The 23300-nt window shown below is 38.1% G+C and overlaps 1 protein-coding gene across 1 annotated transcript in view; it reads left to right on the forward strand.

Moving 5' to 3' along the window:
• Positions 1-81: 81 nt before the first annotated feature.
• The window catches only part of pld2 (phospholipase D2), a 34376-nt gene continuing 11157 nt past the window's right edge, over positions 82-23300 (forward strand). Inside the window, exons 1-19 of the mRNA XM_055199818.2 lie at positions 82-416; positions 533-659; positions 4704-4832; positions 6811-6938; positions 9283-9425; positions 9528-9621; positions 10250-10315; positions 10775-10833; positions 10941-11075; positions 15510-15620; positions 16683-16826; positions 16938-17021; positions 17228-17306; positions 17433-17543; positions 20074-20262; positions 20787-20949; positions 21216-21334; positions 21423-21536; positions 21635-21739. Of these exons, the coding sequence (XP_055055793.2) occupies positions 4727-4832; positions 6811-6938; positions 9283-9425; positions 9528-9621; positions 10250-10315; positions 10775-10833; positions 10941-11075; positions 15510-15620; positions 16683-16826; positions 16938-17021; positions 17228-17306; positions 17433-17543; positions 20074-20262; positions 20787-20949; positions 21216-21334; positions 21423-21536; positions 21635-21739 (1950 nt within the window). The 5' untranslated portion in view covers positions 82-416; positions 533-659; positions 4704-4726. The remainder of the gene's footprint in view (positions 417-532; positions 660-4703; positions 4833-6810; positions 6939-9282; positions 9426-9527; positions 9622-10249; positions 10316-10774; positions 10834-10940; positions 11076-15509; positions 15621-16682; positions 16827-16937; positions 17022-17227; positions 17307-17432; positions 17544-20073; positions 20263-20786; positions 20950-21215; positions 21335-21422; positions 21537-21634; positions 21740-23300) is intronic.

The raw sequence follows: 23300 nt of genomic DNA on the forward strand, positions 1-23300 counted from the left end.
GGGTACCCATCCTGTATCGTCAACCCCCTGCTATGAAAGTGTTAATTTCCCGCCCACTGCTTCCTGTGGTGAAAAGATGTCTATGTATATTCTCTGATGTAAATAACATTAAACGCGGGCTGTATGGTTCATACAAAGGTCGCGAGTGCATCTGGTAATTCTGTAACAAGAAGCCGCGTGCCGTATTAGCTTGCAGTAATAAATATTGTTGCGTCGCGTATACATAAAATACGGCGGAAATATACTGCGGGGAAAATCTGAACCGTTTGGAGAGAGTGCCAAATATATACATTGGAGATATTCGCTTTGATAAAGCAACCAACAGTAGATTGTGTTTGCGATAGGTGACCCCGAAACGCGAGGTGGTTTCTTAAAAACTCTGCATGTCTAAATGCGGCAGGGTGAGCATGCACCAGGTAAAGTACTGCATGTTCATTATTTAATTTTTTTATAGCATTTTCAATTCTGTCTGATGTTATCGGAGGTTTACGGTAAATTCGTGCTCTCAAGTTGCCTACGTTGAACGTTACAGCAAACCTACGCCTTGGGGGTTGCGATGGAGGATAAGTTATCCAGAAGTTTGAGTCGTACTGAGAGATAACGACTTACGGCATTTTCAGATACCTGACGAGCATTTCACTCCAACGCATTTCTTGCAGGTAAGTAATGAAAAAGTCTTAAATATGATAAGACATTCCGATCAGTATTTGAAGTGCTGTTTCACACATGTTCGTTAGTGGATCGTCGTAATATCTTTTAACGCTTGACTTTACGCACTGCAAAACCTCTAGTTATATAAATTGCTAAATATTTTCAAGTTACAGTCTAAATTGTCTGCTTTTTCAGCCTATCGTCAAATTTGGTTGGATTGTGAGTTCAAATAAAAAGAAGGTGTCCCGTGAAAACATAAAAAGGGATGTTAACGACTCTCTCAGTAGCCTATTAAAATAATAATTGAGCGACACGGTAAACACGGTGGTGTCTCAAACACAGATCGATATATACACGGAATTTAGTGCACATATATACAAATATCCGGTGAGCTGCAAAGCCATCATGTGTGGGTATCGCGATGCTTAACGGTGCTATCTAGGTGGACAGCTTAATAGGTTTTCAGAGACAACCACATGCCCACATCCTCTTCTTCACTGTTTATGGATAAATCTGTTAGTGGACGGAGTTTCGCAGGCTACACACAGTGTGAAGTACGCTACGGTACAGTCAGGTTTGGAGAATTGTTTTAGAAGGAAAGTTTTAGAGGGGTGTGTGTGTGACAAGAAAGACGTGGTTACATAATAACATTTAACGTTAGCTGGATACCCATTCTTGTTTGTACAATTGTTGTGGTAATTTATTCATTAACTTTGACAGGGGAAACCAAGGAAACGCATTTGGATGGTTATACACGTCGTAATACACATTCCGCAGTGCCACGACTGACAAATCTATCTGTTGTATATTATACAACAAAATGTGTGTTTAAACAGCTTGAGCTGGGTTTAACACTTTTCTGGCAATCACAGAGCATTTAGTTAATAAGTGCAGTTCTAGTAAGAGATTCACTCTGGTTTTCATACCTACTGTAGGCAAAACAGTTGTAAATTTGGATGACACGTAAATGCTCTTCACAAATGCAAACACAGGCACAAGTCAAGGGTTCAAATCCTTTAACTTGCACATGAATTTATGGTTTGTTTGATATCTCCCTTCCTCTTTGATATTTCTGTCAGCCATATTTAGTTTACTTTACCTGTCCCTCTGAGCTGTCTAGCATTCACCTGGAGCCTTGTTGTCATGGCAGCAGTGGGAACAGCCAGAGTGCTTTACATCTCTCTCTCTCTCTCTCTCTCTCTCTGTCTCTCTCTCTCTCTCTCTCTCTCTCTCTCTCTCTCTCTCTCTCTCTCTCTCTCTCTCTCTCTCTCACTCTCACTCTCTCTCTCTCTCTCTCTCTCTCTCTCTCTCTCTCTCTCTCTCTCTCTCTATCTCTCTCTATTTCATAATGGTAGCGGGTTTGACAGGTGAAGATCAATACCTGTCCTTGCTGATTATCAAGATCTTTTTACTTTTCCTTTGGCCTTGATTCAAGTCAAGTGTTATAAAAACGGCAACTGTAAACACAGTTTTACAAATTTGTGTGTTGTCAAACTTCGTAATACCTTGATCTCATGTTAAAGACAAATATAAACAGAATGTCTATCTGAGATGCATCTAACATTATAAAGGTATCCCTGTGTCAGTGATATTGCAATCATATCCGGTGTTGTTACCGAACCCCAGTAAAATGGCTCCGCAGATAGCAACAGTATCATTTTACTTAAGGTGTCTTATAGTGCTTTGTTTATTACTTACTACATGACCTTAGAAATGACACGCGTATGCATGAAGTAAAATCTGGTGTGAAATGAAAAGAACGAACAAGTACATTCAATAGGTAATAGTCAGTGGTGGTTGCAACTTGTTAGCTTGGTATGATAAAGTTGTTTGTTATGCTCAAGTAATTCATTACAGGTTTGTTAAAGGGACGGTTTGGCAAGAAGTGAAGGTTGGCCCGTTATTTGCTCGCCCTCGGGCCATCCGGGTTACGTATGTCAATCGGCTTTCGGGCAAACACAGCTTCATTTAATTTAGTGAATGTCCTGGCTCTTTATAATAGTATTTTGCAGCGATTTTTGTGTGAGCATATCAGTGAACACCCCTGACCACTCGGTGAGTTTCAAGTCTTTGTAAACGAAAGTTTAATGCATTTTAAGAAGGATTGTTCCTGTGCACCTATAAACCCATTATAGAGGTGGGAGGTGATAGAACAAACCCCTGAAAATACTCGGCCAGCATCATATGTCCAAATTTCATTCGGAACCGTTCTATTTCATCATAAACAAGCTGAAAACAGGGCTTTAAGTGTAAAATACCAAACTTGTCCTTTAATATCGTCTTTACTACATTATAAATATTAGCCGAATCTGATCCAGAAAATGCGGATGACCAAATTGATCGATCAACTTTGCTAGCGCGGCTTAAGCAGGACATAACAGATTGGTAAGGTAAGGATTACTAAAACATTAAAACCTTATCTGCATTTGTGATCGTAGAAATTACAAATAACAAGCGCTACTCTGCACTGCACAAAACTTGTGCTTCAGTCATGGTTTAAATAGTCAGTAATAAATACTTTAAATATGTAAACATATACTATTTACAGGCTGTGAGTCAGATGCGGCCCGGAATTATAATAATGACCGTTGTGTCCACATCAACAGGCCAAGGAAGTAAAACTGTTGCCTACAATCCGTGTGTTTGTTGCAGTCAAAGAAAAGAGATTTACGTTGGAAATGATAACTTACGTCAGTGTTTACTTTGGGATTTGTGTCCTTTGCATATTGTTAACATCTACTAATACACACTTAAAGGAAATGTAAAATCGGATCATTGGTGCCCTTTAAGATCCTCATTTGAGCGTTTTATCTACTCTGTTTTGCTCTCCTGCATTCGTCACTTCATTACTACACATGTATGTGAATTCAGAGGAGTCCAAGATGCCGTCGATACAGGAAGCTAGTTATTTTCATTTTGAAAGTTTTAGATATGGATTTTTTTTACATAATCACACCGATAACTCTCAGAAGGCCTATATTTACCCCCCCTCCCCAGAATCAGCCAGGACATTCACTAAAATAACTCCAATTGTGTTTGTCTGAAAGATGATGGATGTATCTTAGATGGCTTGAGGGTAAGTAAATCACGGGGTCATTTCCATTTTTGAACAAACTATCCTTTTAAAGACTTGTTGAGGGAGAAAAGTTGCTTTAAAAGTCCAGTGTGGTTTATCCCAATTCCCAATCTGTCTGTGTTGACTCCAAACAGCCAGAAGCGATTTTGTTTTTTGTCCTAGTTATTTTTACTTTAATGAGTACAGATTATGTTGTAATACCAGTGCATACCGATTCTAGTGTGAAGTGATAACAACAATGCATGTTTTATTGTTATTTTCATATTACAGTATACAGCTTAAGTTGCATTATAGTTCTAACAATATACAAATAATAATTTTAGACTCCATTACAACTGGAATTCAAATGACTCTTTTGGGATGAAGGTTGAATGTAAGGAAAACATGGCAATAAAGTGTTTTAGTTTTATCTTAAAGATAATAGGGTGCTCCGATCAGGGTTTTTGGGGATGTACTAGAAGCAGTATCGGCCTAAGCTGATCACCGATTACTCGTCACAGGGTCTATTTAAAGGTTTATATTTATTATGTAACATTACTTTTACCTATTTGTAACAAAAAATAATATATAGTGTTAAAGACTAAAAGATAAAAGTATCATGAAATAACTGTTTATTAATTGTCTGGCAACATGTTCCACTCTCTATCTTATATAAACAACGTATAGCAGCAGCCTGGTTTTATATTCATCAAAAGACCAGTGTTTTCAGTATTCGCAGTACACTTCTCTATTGTACCTCAGTTGTGAAGGTATGAGGAAACAGTATAGCAGTCCTTTATAGTTGACCTTGCCAGGACCTTCTAATCATTGTGGGAATAGTGTTTTGTATGTACAGCTGTGCTGTAATAACATCCAATGAAGTTTAATTCTAATGTTATCCAATATCATGCTTACTTGAACTTTTTTGAACCAGGTTAAAACAATAGCTACATTTTCTGTATGTATTATATTACATGTTGTGGGTGTGTTTTCACAGGTGTGTCATTGTCCAGTAGCCTTATGGCTAGTCCTGGGACAAGTGCAGTACAAAGATGGAGGAAATGTGTGGACTCCGTCCTGGACAACCTTACTGATGAACAGATGCAATCTCTCAAAACCAACTGTGGTAAGAGAAGTCGCACACAATAATATAAAAGCCCAAAGTATACTTCGGCCATCCGCTTGTCACCTGCATGACGTCATTTTTATCATCAGGAGGGTCTGTGGTCGTCCACACACCCCTCCTGCTTGCAGCCTAGTTTTTAAGACCGTGCGGATGGTACGCGTACAACGGTGCATACGCAAGAAAAATGTGTGGTGACTCTAGCTACAGGATGGGCCAGTGGCACAACTTCCTCCCTGCTGCCTGTCCATTCTGTTCTTAACCTACTCAGTACATATGGGCACATATTGTAACTTATATAATATTATCTCATCTAAAGTAAAATAACATGCAAAAGGATAGCATAAAAACACACTGTTAGTTAATTACACTATTACAATATGCATTACTTTATATGTTGTTCATGGGCTTTTGTCTTTATTGGATGGGACAGTAAAGGTTGAAAGGAAGGCAGGGGGGGGGCAGGATAAAGACATAATACAGGCCCAAATTAAACTTGCATCCCTATGCGCATACCAGCTCTTTTTTTACTGTGTCATAATCATTGTCCATTACAAACTAAACTGATTCGGATACAGTCATGGTTAAGACTTGCTGCCAGGTTCTCTGTGAACTTTCAAACCAAGTAACACCTCAGATCAAATCAAAACTGTCAAGTACAACCCAGTCATAACATGTTCTCTCTATTTTTCTTATTTGCTTTGAGCGCACACTTAACTTTTATTTAGTCATAGCTTCTTTGCATATGAAATAGCAGTCAAATGCATTTCCTAATCCTATCATCACAATAAAGAAGTTTAGTGTTGAAACTTAAGTGCGGGGTCCATGATTTTTTAAGAAAACACTTTGGAAAGGGAGTCAGGCCGACTACCAAAACACACTTGTAACCAGTCAGCAGTAAGGGGCGTGTCTACTAACCGATATCGTTGCCTGATTTGCGTATGTGTGGGGCGGGGCTATCAAAAAAGGTCCATATTCTGTTGGGGTAGGGGCGTGTTTGTTTTGGTGATTTCATATGTCAACATTGGCTTTCAGAGATCATGCACCCCGCCTTTAATGCAATATGTAAGTAATGTAGCACAAAACAATATTAAACATCTGATTGAATAAGCAATACAATGTATCCATGTCTGGTGGTACATACATAGTCCACAGTTTAAGAACCAACCAAGTCACTGATTCTCAAATTGTGGTATGAGGCAGATATATGAGCTTGATGTCAGTATCCTAACTTCTAAAATCATTAGAAGGGTACATTGACTTTCCTCAGATGAGCGTCTAATTTTTTGCCAATGTTAGTGTGGACATTCGGTGCTACAGGAAGGATTTGAATACCAAATAGTCTTCAACAATCTTCACTAAACTGCAGCCATTTCGTCGAAATCATTCATTCAGGGCAAGACAAGCGATTCTTTGTTACAACCTTATGTAATTCACCCTGAAAGCATTCCTGCATGTGACCATGTGTTTATACACCTCCCTGAGAAAATGTAGAATGACGAGAGGCACTACCGGCTTTACTGCTATTTCACATACATCAAGATGAATTATGTTCATGTGTAAATGAGTGACTCATGTGAGCTTTAACCTCAGCTGCTAAAAGATGGCAAACATTGCACCTGTCACAATGACTGTTCCTCAAAACACAGTGAAGAGCCGAGGAAAAGAAAGCAAATTAACCAACAGATTATTCACTTCTTGTAGCTTGCCTTGAAAAACATCTGATACAAAAAGAAATTAGCAATTTAAATGTAAACATTAGACCACATTAGATGTTCTTGGTGAGATTCACAGACTTGTTAAATTAAGGCCAACTGGAGTGCATGCCTTCAATAAAGCAAAAGAGAGAGATGCCACTAAGAAATGTAATGGCTATCATTACCTGATATTGTTCATTTACAATAAAGTGTTTAAGCTCCAATTCAAAATTCAAATTTTTTTTTGCTATACCTTATATTTTATCTTTGTGTGTCTCTGTCAGAGGAACGAGACTTTTTCGTGGTACATCACTTGACAGAACTGAAAGAGGGAGGCATCTCACCTCTCATTCATGGCACACCTATTACCTGCAAAGTGGAAAATACAGAAAGATACACCACCCGCTCCAAGGTTTGTAAATAATCGTGAGTTAGGTATAAATGTTACACATGGCTGTTTCATAATGAGATTACAATCACATCTTAAAGGATTAGTCAATTTTATTAGCCTGGGTGCCAGCCCATCTTAGCCCCGCCCACAAGATTTTGTAAACGGGAAGATGGGTCTGGGGTTTCTCCGTTGAGGAGCTACTATGCTAGAACAAACGCTGGTCGAACCAATCAAATTGTCAGGGCGGGCTTTATACGATGATGGACAGATAATCAACAGTAACGTAATGAACCACGTGACGTCACCAAAGAGCGCGTGTGTTGAATGGCTGCCGCTGTAGAGTTCAGATGTGTGGATTCTGACATTGAGTCTGTTCTAAAAGATATCAACAGAGCATTGATTTTAAAAGAGGAACAGAGAAACGCGAGCAGGGCATTTGTTGATGTTTTTGCCATCCTTCCTATTCGGCAAAAGTTGGTCGCAACTGAAATGGCTAACGTTATCACGGCGATGCAACTCAGCGTGCACGACGAGATGGATATAATTAGCGGTCGTTGCCAGCTTCTTTTCGGAAGCCCGGAATCGTGGTTGCTGAATAAGTGGAGGGACATGCTAGGCTCCAATATTTTCAAGCAAACGTAATGGGTGTCGTCGTGGATGAAGTTCACCTAACGTACAAATGGTAAGAGATAGTCTTACTCTATGACTTAGTAAATACTTCATGTTGTGATATAAACGAAATGTTGTAAACATAATAGGTGTTGATGTACATTCGCTAACTTAGTATAATCACAATGTTAGTGTCATTGTAGCGAAATAACTATCAGTTCGGTCAGGCTGCAAAGACGTAATTTCAACATTCGTCACACACTCCGTTGCTCTGATTGGTCGTAGGTCTATCCAATTGAGTGCAGAGGCATTTTTCGGTTGAGACACGCCTCATAATTATAGCTCAATGGAGCGGTATCGGACTCAAATTCTGACTAGAATTGAGTATGACAACGTCAGGCTACAATTTTCTTAAAAAAAATCCAAAATGTTGATGTCTTTCTTTGTTCAGTCGAGAAGAAATTATGTTTTTTGAGGAAAACATTCCAGGATGTTTCTCATTTTAATGGACACCAACACGTAACAGCGTTAATGTAGTTTAAAGTTGCAGTTTCAACGGAGTTTCAAAGGACTCTAAATGATCCCAAACGAGGCATAAGTGTCTTATCTAGCAAAACGATTGTCATTTTTGACAAGAAAAATAAAAAATATGCACTTAGTTTTAAACCACAACTTCTCGTCTATCTCCGGTCCTGTGACGCGCCAGCGGGACCTCACGTATTTGCGTAATGCCGTGGAAAGGTCACGTGTTACATGTATGAAACGTACATTTGCTGACCATTTTAAACAATAAACTGACACAAAGACATTAATTAGTATCATTTGACATACAACAACGTCGGAACGGTCCTCTTTCTCCACACTTGTAAACACTGGGACGTAGTTTCGCTTACGTCCTCTTTGACCTCTTGACGTGATGACGTATTGCGTTTTTATTTTTCTTGTCAAAAATGACAATCGTTTCACTAGACAAGACCACCATACCTCATTTGGGATCATTTAGAGTCCTTTGAAACTCGGTTGAAACTCCTATTTTAAACTGCATTAAAACTGTTACCTGTTGGGGTCCATTAAAGTCCATTAAAATGAGAAAATTCCTGGATATTTTGTTCAAAAAACCAAATTTCTTCTCGACCGAACAAAGAAAGACATTAACATTTTGGATGAGTAAATTATCTGGATTTTTGTAAGAAAATGGACTAATCCTACAGAGAAGCACCTTTAGCGATGACTTTATCACAATATTGCAGAGGGACAAGTCTGCCACATAATAAACTTATAAAGGACAGATATGTTTATTAAAGTTAAGTCATTAAATGCCATTATTGTGTTAGAAGAAATAGTCTCTGACATGTATGCAGTTGCTGATACATCAGCATTAAGGACCAGGGGTCTCAATTATAAAAGTATGCGTAGGATCTTTGCTAAAAGTGTACGTGTGCCCAAAAGAAAAAAATGCAAATGCCAAAAAATATTCAGATTTATTAAACCGTGCATATGCACACCTGTAAGCAATGTTTAGTTTATAAATCACATATCAAGTGCAAGTGTGCATATGTGAAACAACTTATCCTCATATCCTCATATTAATGAAACTGGCATGCAATTGTCAAGTTTGTTTTTTATAGATCACAATCTTTGTGTTTAAAATGTGGTGTACGTGTGTTTCCAGCCCCGCGTTTATAAATAAGACCCCAGAACTTTCCATTTTATACATGTTGTGTTATATCTAACAGTCTAAATATCCAATATGCAGGTACGCGTATGCACTCTCTACACAGTTCGTCTGACACACGGCGAGTTCACATGGACGGTGAAACGAAGGTACAAGCACTTTCAGGACCTCCACAGAGACCTGTACAAACACAAAGTCTTGCTGCAGTTTTTGCCTCTCGGGAGGTAAGCTTACACACAGCCACATGCAAATTCACAATGCCGGATTTGTTTTGGCTGGAATTTGACCTGCTGTTGTCCTCTGTGTGCGCATGTGATCTGATTAAGATTCGGCATTCAGAGGCAACAAATGGCAGGTTTGACGGAGGAGATGCCAACTTTACATGGAGCGGACAGAATCAGGAGAACATCTAGCAAGCCGGTACACACATGCAACAATTCTCACTTCCCACTGCAAAATGCATATCCGTGTGTTATATCACATAAGTTGTTTTCACCCTATAATTTCAACATTTTCCCATCACATGTATTTTTGTCTTTCTGGATAGTCCAATGATGAAACAAACTGCATCTGTTTTCTAAAAATGCCTTCGCTTTCAGTAGGATATATGCGCAACTTACTTCTGCATTCCTGTTAAACATAGTAGATCGCTTTTGGTTCTGTATGTTCTACACTGACATGGTTCTGTTTTCGTACATGAAGCATTCAGGAGCTACCAAAGATGAGTATAACCAATGTCCAGTGGACATTTTTTTTTAACTTTTATAGCTTTTGACAAAGGCATTTTTTTCTTGCATACATTCAGATACTAGAATAAAAAAAGCATAGCACAAATAATAATACTACGAATAACAATGACAAGCTACGATAGCACATGCCGGCAACTGGAAGCGATCAACCCAGTTTTTCGGTTTGGTCACTTGATGTTTGACAAATACCCTATTATTGGCAATACATTGTCAAATAAAAAAAAATTGGTTTAGACCCTTTCGAGTGAAAACTACATTTCGGTGACTGGTGAGATAAATGAGTAATGTTTGTTTTTCAGAAATATCTGGAGGAGTATTTAAACAATTTACTAGAAAACAACTTCTACAGGAACCTTCGTGGGATGGTGAGAAGCTTTTCTGCAAATACAGTACATAAACATTTACCTCAATCAATAAGGACACACTGTAAATTTCTATTGCTTTTAAATCAATTCAGATTTCTACATATAATCTGAACCCCTAAGAGATGTTTATTGAGGATGCTCCCATGTATATTTTTTTAGAGATGTGCATTTATGTGCATTTTCATTTCGATTAATCCATAGGTCTGAAGAACGAGTACTCGATTAACTGGGGAAAAAGTAGATTTTCAAAATGTAAAAAAATAAATAAACCCACGTGATCATTGTTTCGTGATCGATCATCGATGCCAAACGAGTACTCGTGCCCATCCCTAATATTTTTTTGTATAAAACATTCAGCTACTTCACTCTTAAAGCCAAGCCAGGTTAACGCCTCCAACAAATTTTGGTTTTTGGTTGCCAGTACCTGTACTTTTGTTTATATGTGTATTACCCTTGCAGTTGGACTTCCTTGCCATCAGTCCACTCTCCTTTATCAGAGACCTTGGAACAAAAGGCCTGTGAGTTCAGATTGTGTTTGTTTTTTTTGTGATTGTTGAGTCTATTTCAGTTTGTCTGGAATGTATTTGTGTATTTCTCTTTGAGTTTTCCTTTGGTTTTTCCACAGAGAGGGTTATATTTTGAAAAGATCAGGGGGTCACCGCGTCCAGGGGCTCAACTGCATTGGACACCATCAGTTCTGTTTCCGGTGGTCTCGTCGCTGGTTGGTGGTGAAGGATTCGTTTCTTCTGTACATGTCCAGGTTAGTTCTTTCAGGAAACATAAATACACGCTTGGTTCCCTTTGTGGTTTCATATTACAACATTTGGTTTTTCAGAAGAGGTGTTATTTTGATTAAGGACAAGAAGCAGGAACTACTTTTTACAAGCTAGGTCTTTTATTTAGTAAACCAGTTCATATATCGTCTATAAAAAATTTCCTTCTGTCAAAACATTTCAAATGATATTTCATTGTGATGTGACAAATAAGCTAGCAATTTATACTCAAGAAATATGACCTCTTTCTGGCTGGTACATAAAGTATATTAATGTATATTTATAAATATTATACTTTATATTTAAAATTTATTGATTTATTAGGTATTGTAAGTAAATTAAACTTCCGTTACAAGGTGTAAAATTGTACAATATGAGGGGAAAGGGCTGTATTCAAATAAACATTGTTAATAAGTAATATTCTTCAAAATCACAGTAGGTCATTGAAAGGTTAAGAGAGATTTTACTTAGGCCTACCGTTAGTGCTTGGAATTGAAACCTGTCAGACAGGTTCTCACCTTAGACCTTCATTTTAAAAGACGTGGGGAACTGTGTTTCACATGTACCACCAACCAGGACGTACATTATTTGTGTGGAAGCATGTAAGAATTAATTCAGAGTTAATTAGCACAGATCCGTAGTGTCAAATTATTTCCAACCACACAAATTGCACACATTAAAGTCAAAGGAAATATAACCCAAAAATTTGAAATGACCCTGATCTTACATTATTTCAGGAAACGCGTGACAAAAAGCATCCTGTTAATGTCTGAGCAAATTATGAAACATTTACTATTTATGTATGCCAAAGTTCGCCTGAGAGGTACAAAGCAAACAATGAGGTTTCCTGAAAAGCAGAGTTGCTCAGCTCATCATTGTGTCCTTCATGGTAACACCCTGAGGTTAAAAACTAATGAACTGACATACATCTGACAAAAACAAAGGCTGCAAATCATAATATGTAACAAAAGAAAAGTTGATAACCCGGTGTACTTTCCAGTGTTTCAGTTCAGCATAGAGTTAGGGCGGCAACGATTAATCGTGCAAATGTGCGTTTTCTCAATGAATGAGTTTGAATGTATTACGGCGTCCTGGCACATCCCAAAGCCAGGGGGTACACTTGTGCAGAAACTCCCTTTGTGCCACAGAAGTAGTAGCACTACAAACGCTGTTCCAGGAAATGTCTATAGGCACATTAATATCGCTGTTCTATTTTCATGATAATAAAGAATATTTTGAATGATTTTGTTTGCTTTTTTAAATGCACGTTATAAACGACTTCGACTCACAATGATTTTAGATTGATAAGGACTTCCTACTGACCAAATGCCGTAGTACATGCACAAGCTGTGCATGAAACACGCTGCGTCCGAAAACTCAAGGCAGTGACTCGTTGCCTCATGAGGAAATGACTTGTGAGGCATGACGGCAGCTCAGAGAAAGACTTTCGGACACACTTCAAAGGCAGCGTGTTTGAAATATAAACAGAGAGCGCCTTTGTGATAACTAATCACATATTTGAAAACTACAATACTAATTTCTTGCTAGAAATGCAATTAAAAAGTGTAAAAAGTGAAAATTTATCTTTACTTACACTAAGTTTGTGCTCCAGTCGCTACCTTGGCCGCCATTTTATTTTTTCAAACTCGACCAGGCCCGACCAATCACATTCTTATTATTTGTCCACGCATAGGTATCTCAGGAGACAGGAACTAAACCTAACATTGAATTCGGACATGCCTTGATGCCTTCCTGGCTTGGAAAGCTGTCTCAGAAGGCAGCAATTTAGAGTTTTCGGACGCAGCCACAGAATCAATCCAAATCGATTTCAGAGGCATTTTTAATGGGAGGCGCGATTAATCGTTGCAGCGCTACATACAGAATTTAAGTATTTTAACTCAGTCTGTACAGCTAAAGTCAGTTTTCCACATAAAATAAAGACAGTTTCAGCAGTAACCACATAAACAAACGTCTTTTGTGGAACACACATAACTTCAAGTAAACTCCGCAAAGAATCAATATCAACAAATCTTTTTAGAGTAGTTTATTTCTGATAACAAGCTAAATAAACAACACATAGTTCAAATCATAGCTAAAGCATATCAACTACACTTGACTAACGTTACTGTGAAAAATGTTTACAATATAATGTATGCAATCTTAACTACAGATCGGCTGCTAAACCTCCCATCAAATAGCGGTAATCCATGGTTGCCTTCTTCCCTCGTCTTTAGGAAACCAAAACATTTGTTATTTTTGACAAGGAATTTGTTCAAGTGTTCAGTTTAGCAACTAGTCAGACCATTAAACAAACAGAGACTGGAAGTTAAGTTCCGCTCAGACGTGTAATCGCGCCACAGCACGTGCTTCGATGATATATATAATGTAAAGAACATACTGTGAAAAAATAACCTTGATATCCTTAATATTTGAATATTAAAACTTTTTTAAATAAAATGATGTGAAATCACAACTTAGATGCTTCTAAAGGGATAATTCACCCAAAAATGAAAATTCTGTCAGTATTTACTCTCTCTCATGTTGTTATAATCCCGCATAAATTTCCTTGTTCTGATGAACAAGGAAACAAGGGTTAATATATGTCTTACCACCCGTAATAGGAAAAAAGAATAATATGGAAGTAAATGGGGTCCATGAACGGATTGGTTACAAACATTTCTCAAAATATCTTCCTCACAAATAGATTATAAAACTTTATCCTTAATTTCACAGATGGGTCACTTAAAAGCATTTCCACAGAAAGATTTATGGTTTTGAGTGGTTGACAATCTGGTTATAGATGGAGGCCTTACCACCCATATTGTACTTATGTACAAATGGTAGGGTAAATGTTGTATACATTTTATATACACACAATATAGTGTAAACACTCTGTGTTTGTAAATGCCTGTGGCACCATTACAACATGGCGCTATCAAAACAACACTGTTTGTGTAAGTGACCTGACCAGACTGGCAATGCCGACTCAACCAGTGGGTGGAATTTGGGGTGGGACTATTTGTTTTTGTTTAGAAAGACCATTTGAAAACATTTATATTTTGCATTTGGTGATGCTAGTGATACAGAAATGACACACTTTAGCTTTGATTTGTGACATTGCTGTGTCTCTTCCTCTGCCTCTTGAAGGAATAGTTAATAAAAATAAACATAATTTACTTGCATGCCATCTCAGATGTAAATGACTTCCTTTCTTTAGCTGAACACCAACAACAAATTTGATATTAAAATGCAATAATGTTCTAAAGTGGTGAAGCTCCAAAAAGCACATTCACTCCAAATGACTGGTGGGTTTATATACGTCTGCAAAAAAGAAATACTAGATTCCCAATGTTAGTTCACAATCTTCAGGAACACAAATAAAGATGTTTTTTATCTGAGCGCTTTCTGAGCCCCCATAGACAGCAACGCAATTCACAACTTTCCATGGCCACTGACTGACAGTCTTGCCTTACCATAGTTTCCGCCCTCAGTTGTACGCTGAATGCCATTTCTCAGTAGTGAGATACTATTGACTCATAGCTCATTTGCATTTAAAGGTACAGACATGAAAATAGCACATTTTTGCTCCCACTCAAATAGGGGCATTTTGGACATGCTATGATAAATGATCTGTGTGGGTGGGTATTTTGAGCTGAAACTTCACAGGCACGTTCTGGGCACATCTGAGACTTACTGTATATTACATCTTGTTAATATGGGCTTACTTCATTTAAAGGGGACCAGGAGACTTTTTTAAGATGTTAAATAAATCTTTGTTGAGTACATATGTGAAGTTTTAGCTCAAAATGCCACATAGATAATTTATTATAGCATGTAAAAATTGCCACTTTGAAGGTGTGTGCAAAAATGTGCCATTTTTAGGTTTGTCCTTTTAAATGCAAATGAGCTGATCTCTACAGTAAATGGCAGTGCCATGGTTGGATAGTGCCATTTAAGGGGTGGTTTTATCCCATTCTGACATCACAAGGGGAGACAAATTTCAATGACCTATTTTTTCACATGCTTGCAGAGAATGGTTTACTAAAACTAAGTTACTGGGTTGATTTTTCTCTCATTTTCTAGGTTGATAGAAGCACTGAGGACCCAATTATAGCACTTAAACATGAAAAAAGTCAGATTTTCATGATATGTCCTTTTTAAAGAAGAAAACAATATTTTGAGCTTATTTATAAAACTAAAATATAAACAATCCAGTCAGGAGAACCAGTCAAATTTGGAATGGCATGAGGAAATTATGAGAGAATTTTCACATTTGGATGATCAATTCATTTAATATCGAGCATCTGTTTATTATATATTACAAAATTTTTATTCACGATTTAATATGGATTTATGTATTCCTTTTTTGTATGGCTTTTATCACTGATCTTTATTTTCTTGTCTTTAATTTGTTTGAACAGAGATCCTCCCATTGTATCATTTGTTCTGCTCTTTGATCCTGAGCTGAAGGTGTTGGTTGGCCGCTGTTACACTGATACCAAGCATGGCGTCTGCATCGAAAACTTTAGCAGGTAAATCTTCTGCCTCTGTGGCTTTACTCCACCCCTGTGTCCGAAATCTCCTACTTCTATACTATCCACCTGTTTCTTGACGTAAATGTGGGCGCCGCCATCTTTGCGCTTTTCGGTTTATGACTTCCAGTGAGCCACTAAAGCTAATGGTAGTCTATTGCGAAGGACACAAGTGTGCCGTTTTTATTGGCTGTTAAATGTTTATTATAAAATCCAGGAAGACCGACATAAGTTGTGCAGTTAGGGGTTGCCATAATAGCTAATAAAAATGCAGTAAATCTCTACAAATCATTTGTTTTAACCATAATACATGCACAAGAACTGAATGTGTAAGTGCCGCACATGCACTCATGATCTGTATTTACAAATCCATTCGGTAAAGCCTTTCATAGAAACTGACAGTAAACAATAAATACAATAAGTATTCAAAACAACTAATATTATGCTAATAAAAATATGCTGTGTCGGACCGTGTGAAGCTTGACGTGTCGCAATAAAAATGTCCATTAAAAATTGTAAAGATACTGGTATGTCTCTGTGCTTTTATATTTGCACATTGAAGACCCGTCACCTCCGATCAACAACACGAAATGATTGAATATATCTTTATATATCAAGCCCTTCTTAATTTGAATAAATATTAACTGTTTAAATCATGTTTTATGCGTGCTCCCACTACATTGTTTTCTACCGGCTGGCTATTGAACCGGAAGCCTCGCACAGGAAGGGAATTGAAGGGAAATACGTCACATCACTTACTTCCGCGTTCGAGAAAAAGGTGGATAGAAAAAGCGAAAATCTTTATGCGGGATGAAAACTGTGTTTGAAACATAGGTAGGTGAGAAATACCCAGATGGCATACGGCTCCTCCCGAGATTTCTCGGTATTTGATGTGATTTCAGAAGCAGGGAGGGGCTTTAATTCTGGGAAATTGTATACTGCAGCAGACAGAAATAAGAAAGTCTACCAATCCCCAGAACTGATCAAATGTACTGTTTTACTGAGATAGTATAGCAGTGTGCGGTAGCATCTTGTGTGTGTTTGTGTGTGTGTGTTTTGCAGGAAGTTGGTGATTAAGTGCACTACCTATAGGCAGGCTCAGTGGTGGAGTCATGAGATTCGAAGTCTCTCTGAACGCTGTGATTTCATCCAGACACATCGCTTCAACGGCTTTGCCCCACCCAGGCCAGATACTCTCACAAAGTGGTGTGTGTGCATTTATGTAATGTGCTTTTGGTTCTATCAAGAAAGGATGATTTATATCTAATTTGTAAAATGGGAATTGGCTAAATGACAAACTCATTGTTTGATTGGCAGGTATGTTAATGGGAATGGGTATTTCTCAGACCTGGCTGATGCACTGGAACAGGCCAAGGAGGAGATCTTTATTACTGATTGGTGGTTAGTGCTTTACTGAATATACACACATTTGGATGCTCGGTATCCGAGATGGCTCAGTTGTACGGTAATATTTTCCCAATAGGATTTCATTTCCATTAAGCCCCTTAGCTGTTATGATTGATTGAATTGAAACGTTTAGCTTGTTGAAGAGAGATGTTTGGGTGAGTGTTTGAAAGCAATGCCATTTAATTCATCTTTCTCCGCAGGCTCAGTCCAGAGGTTTTCCTCAAACGTCCAGCTACAAACACGTATTGGCGGTTGGACAAGATTCTCAAACGCAAAGCAGTATGGGAAACACTGTTCTTTATGTTTTAAGAAAGATACTTACAAACCTTGATGGAAAGCAAATAACTGTATGTTGTTGAGATGTGTTAGACAAAACTTCACACATCCTCTGTGCTGGATTTTCAGGAACAGGGAGTGAAGGTGTGTGTGTTGTTGTATAAGGAAGTAGAAATGGCTTTGGGGATTAACAGCGGCTACAGCAAGAAGACTCTGATGAACCTGCATCCCAATATTAAGGTTTGATACACTGCATACTATACACAGACTTTCCATACTGCTGTTCGTCCTAAAATTCCCACCCCACCCACTTTTCTCACACTTTCACTTTTTTTATACTCTATATCTCTTTATTTACCAGATATTTTCCAGTAAACCTGCTTTTAAACAGAGTGTTGTGAAATGCACTTCACTTGACTAGACTTGTTCATTTAGTCCATAAGCAATTCACCCAATGCTGTTTTACTGTATGCTTTGTGCTGCGCATGTGAATGGGATTGAATACACTATAAGACTTTATAAGGATTACTTCACTTTCATTTTAAAAATCCTGATATTTAATTACCCCCATGTCTTCCAAGACGTTTATTCAGTCTTCAGATGAAAAGAAATTAAGTTTCTTTGAGGAAAACATTCTAGGATTTTTCTCCACATAGTGGATTTTGGCGACCCTTAACAGTTTACATTTTTAATGCAGCTTCAAAGGGCTCTAAACAATCCCAAACAAGGCATAATGACCTTATCTAGCGAAATGATCGTAATTTTTGCCCCCAAAATTTACTCCTCATTTTGCGCTAGCTATGTGATGCACCAGCGTGACCTTACATATTACGTAATCACGCCGAAAGGTCATGCGTTACATACAGCGGGGAAAATAAGTATTTGACACATCACCATTTTTTTCAGTAAGGGGATTTCTAAGTGGGCTATTGACACAAAATTTCCACCAGATGTAGCCATCAAACCAAATATTGAATTCATACAAAGAAATCAGAACATTTAAGTATACAAGTTGAGTCATAATAATTAATGTGAAATGTGTATGTGAAATGCACACTTGCGGACCATTTTAAACAATAAACTGAATCAAAGACATTAATTAGTACCATTGCCACTTAGGGGGGGCACGGTTCACAAAACCCTCGGTTCGGTTCGTATCACGGTTTTATGGTTACGGTTCTCAGTTCTGTACGGTTCTTGTTGTTAATTTTTTCTTTACATTTTTTAACACTCCAGAAATGTATTATCTTATTAATGTATTAAGTATCCATATTTTAGGATACAGTATTAAAAAAGTTATATCATGTAATCATGCACAAACTGAATTTGACTTTAAGCACATTATTGGGACCATCTCTGAGGAAAGCCAGGTGAGATTTTGATACAGCAAGTGGGAAGACATTGATGATTTCAACATGCTTTAATTTTATTTGGCAAAAAAAGAGAATGACTATTGCCACCTACATGAACTTATGTGCCTTTTTAGCACACAAAGATAACTTGCCAACTTCAGTGTAGCTCTAAGATTTATCATTAAGGGGCTGCTTAAATACTGCAGAGAGTATATGTAGATGAGAGAGAAACATAACGTTTACACCTGTAACATTTAAATCCGTCTCTTTTGTCCACTTATGACCATTTCTGTCCTGATTATTTTGAGGGTCAATTTATGAAATAAGATTGCACAACTTTAACACGCTAGCAAAATGAAACTACGTGGAAATCAGCCGCTTCAGTTTTATTAATGAAAGGCTAAAAATAGCGCTGTTCACCGTATGTCAGAAAAGACGTGAAACAATGTGTTCAGTACCTCAGATTAGATAAATGGGCGGAGAGAATGCGTTCTCCTGTGGCTGTTCGAACACGTTCAACCCATAGACTGCAGTTCTATCTATTGTTTAATTTCCGCTGTCATCATAGTTGATATGAAATAAAAAACTTTTCCACACACCAAACTTTTATACGACGCTGGCGCATCCTCCAACTCCGGGCAGACTTCCTTTTCTCTCCCACTTGCCATTTCTACACGTAACATGGCCTGCAGCACTCACTCTCCACACCAGTCACATCACACTATTTGAGGTCACATACGGGGCACGAGGCTACATACATTGCGCATGCCATGAACCGTCGAACGGTGCGTCGCACACACTCTTCGAACCGAGACAAGTGAACCAAACAGGTCGGATTTTTTTCATGAACCGTGCCACCCCTATTGCCCATACAACAATATTGGAATGGTCCTCTTTCTCCACACTTTTAAACACTGGAGTGGTAGTTTTGCATACATCATACGTTATTGCGTAATATTTAAGGTCATGCTGGCACATAACAAGAATAGTGCAAGACAAGAAGTTATGGTTAAAAAAAGGAAAGTTTTTTTTGGCAAAAATTATGATCGTTCTGCTAGATAAGACCCTTATGCCTAAATTGGGATTGTTTAGAGCCCTTTAAAAGCTGCATCGAAAATCCTGGAATGTTTTCCTTTAAAAAAAAACGTAATTTTTTCTCGGCTGAACAAAGAAAGACACCAACATCCCGGATGACATGGGGGTGAGTGAATTCAGATTTTTTTATGAAACTGGAATATTCCTTTAAGTTTCTGTTAAAAACAACCATACTTGTTAGCGACTTCCTTTCCCTACTTTTATCTTTCCTCTGTTTTTGGAACATAACAAATCCGTAAGGGATAACATCGCCACAGCTGCCTTACTGTCACAGCTGCCTGACTGACTTTTTTCATGACTCAATTTGCATTTCTTTTGCTTAGGTGATGCGTCACCCTGATCACGTGGCCTCAGTTGTGGTCCTCTGGGCCCATCACGAGAAGATGGTTGCTATTGACCAATCAGTGGCCTTTATGGGCGGGTTAGACCTTGCTTTTGGGAGATGGGATGACAGTGACTACAGGCTGAGCGACTTGTCCCCCCCTAGAAGAACTGCAGATCCAGACCTAGAGGTATAAGTATAAACACTAAATGTAGGTGTATATAAAGGAAGATGTTTATATTGAGCAAAGAATCGTCACAGCTCTGTTATATACAGTACTGTGCAAAAAGTCTTAGTCCACCATCACCAGCATTCATTGTTGTTTTAGCAAAGATTTGATGTCCATCCATATTTATTTTTCACTCTTTTTTTTAAGATACAAACAGAAAATAAAAGAAAATATGTACACAAAATTAAAAACAAAACCATTTTCAAAACTAAATGTATTGTAATAAAGAGAAAAAAGTATATATGATTACTATACAATTGCAAAAACAACAAATCTTATGGTAGCATGGTGGCCTAAGACTTTTGCACAGTACTGTATAATTACAAAAAACATACTGTATAAATTATACATTATGAGTAAATAATGACTGTAAAGATTTTTTTTCGATGAACTATACTTTTATATAAAGTCTTGATGCCTTGCTTTTTTCCTTTTACTTGTCTTTTTTTCTGTTTTATTTTCCTGTCCTGGTATTTCTGTTTCAGTCTGATACAGTAGACAGTTCTGCAATTCCTCTGACAGACCCTGAGTCAGGTCAAAAGTGTGAGGATGAAGTAGACCTGAGCTGTAATGCCCTCATGTGGCTTGGAAAAGATTACAGCAACTTCATCAAGAGAGACTGGACACAGCTGGATCAGCCTTATCAAGGTACACACTTTGATAAAAAGATATATTTTCATAAATATAACATTTTTAAACTAAAACCAAATTTTGTCATTTGAAGTTTAGCCAGTAGTGTAGCACTTAAAGATGCAATTTGTATTATCTGCGCCGCTAGATGGCGCGAGATCAAATCAATAAAAATGACGTTGTTTAATGACGTTGTTTTATATATATTTGCAAGAGTTCCTTTGTGATCAGATCATCCAATCAGAATTAAGAATAACACCTACTTATTTTTCTTTTTTTCCCAGACAATGTTGACAGGACCCAGGTACCACGTATCCCCTGGCGGGATCTGGGCGCGGTGCATCACGGAAAAGCAGCCAGAGACCTTGCACGGCACTTCATTCAGCGGTGGAACTTCACTAAGGTGAGAAGTTTAATAACTAATAAATTTAATATTTTTTATGAAGTAACATGTATTGTACAAACTAATGTTTTTTATATGTCCTTTTAAGATCTTCAAAAATAAGTACAAGGATGACTTCTACCCGTACCTACTTCCGAAATCTCATTGTACAGCAGATAAGCTTCCGTTCAGTGTTCCTGAAGCCAGAAAAGCCTCTGTACAGGTACAACTTTCAAACACATTTATTGCCGTTTTCTCTTCATCATTCAGTTTATTTTTTTCTTTGCAGTCATATATTGTCTCCTTTGTTCTCTCTTTTAGGTTCTCCGTTCTGTCGACCGCTGGTCTGCTGGCACTTGTGAACGCTCTATCCTCAATGCCTACATACATGTTATTGAGAACAGCGAGCATTACGTGTATCTAGAGGTAACACACACTCCTGAGTAACCTGAGTAAGCCAACAACATTTACCTCTGACTCATAAGACTTAATGCCCACACACAAAAGGCATTGGTCTCTTTTCACAAACACAGTGTCACTGTTGTTGAGCTGTATGCAGTGTTCATTCCCACTGAATCATGTGATTTTACTGCATTCAGCTGGCAACTCACAATAGCCCTCTGATTTATTAAAATCAAGGAAACAGGGTCCTAATGCCAGTCATACTATAAAAACTGGAATGGATAGAACAGATTCCCCCAAACTGCATCCAGATTGAATTGTTGTGTCCTTAAAGATTCAAATATCCAAATTCACCAGCACAATGTTATATATTTTGTTACAAAAGTCGCTCTCGCAATACTTTAATGTCATATGCAGATCATTCGTTGCATATGGAAGTAGTTGTAGTGTACAGTACGCCACTCTGTTGTTTCTATAAAATGGCTTACGTTATAAAGTAATGGTTACAAAAACTTTACATTGATTTACGACATCAATTGACATGATTTGTGAGTCTCGTTGGATTGATCGACATCAGCAATGGAGGGGAAGACTACTACTCACATTATTGCACGCTCCTTTGCAAGCTACACCTTAAGCTGCATTCACACTAGTCTCGCGTAGCCAGACCTTCAATACTGAAGGTATTGTGTTTTTCGCTGCTTTTTCTGGACAAAGCAAAGGCCGCCCACGAGCTGTTTGACCGACATGTCAAACAACCAATCACAGTTTGTTTTGTCTAGCTTCACGTTTCGGACTCCCCACAATAACGAGCCGGCTGGCAACAAGTCAGTTATTGAAATAACCAGCCGCAACCAAATAGTATCTAAATAAACAACATTACTCACCATATGACAACGTTGAGCACTTCATCAACAGCCACACCAATGAGACGATCCTGTTAAACGTCTGTTTGAAGCATATCTCTCCACTTTTTAACACATACAAGCAATTCAGGAGAACCAAACTTTTAAACTCCCTTAAAGAAAACTCTTGGACGTCTTTTAGAGAGTCGATGCCACGAACTATGCATATTTTTGAGAATCCAATGTTTAGCTGATCATGATAACTGCTCATTATTATCCACGTGAACACGACTGATTCTCTTCCTCAATGGAACGTCAGAGCTTTGTTTTCCAGGGACTGAAACTAATCGCGACACTCGCGTCTCCTGGAAATCCGTTTTTTTCCAACCAATCAAAGATGACTTTAACATTCTCACAGGGTTTCCAGAAAAGTGTACGAAAAACATCAGACGTTCAGCCAACAGTTTGTGGCCGTGACGTCTGAGGCTGAGACTACATTCAGACTAGCAGCGACTAACAGTAGCAGAGCGACGCAATCTCATTGATTTCAATGGCAGCTTGGCGACTTCCGGCGACAGTGACCGTTGGCTTCTGGTTGGGGCGACAAAGTTGAGAAATGTTTTACTTTATGCAAGTTATGAGCGACTTGCGGGGCGACTACCAATGAGAACGAAGCAGTGGAGTTCACGTCATCCATCTCTCGTCAGTTACTGGAGTGGACGGTACAAATTTTTTTATGA

Source organism: Misgurnus anguillicaudatus, chromosome 22 (genome assembly GCF_027580225.2).
Source record: "Misgurnus anguillicaudatus chromosome 22, ASM2758022v2, whole genome shotgun sequence".
Classification (NCBI taxonomy): domain Eukaryota; kingdom Metazoa; phylum Chordata; class Actinopteri; order Cypriniformes; family Cobitidae; genus Misgurnus; species Misgurnus anguillicaudatus.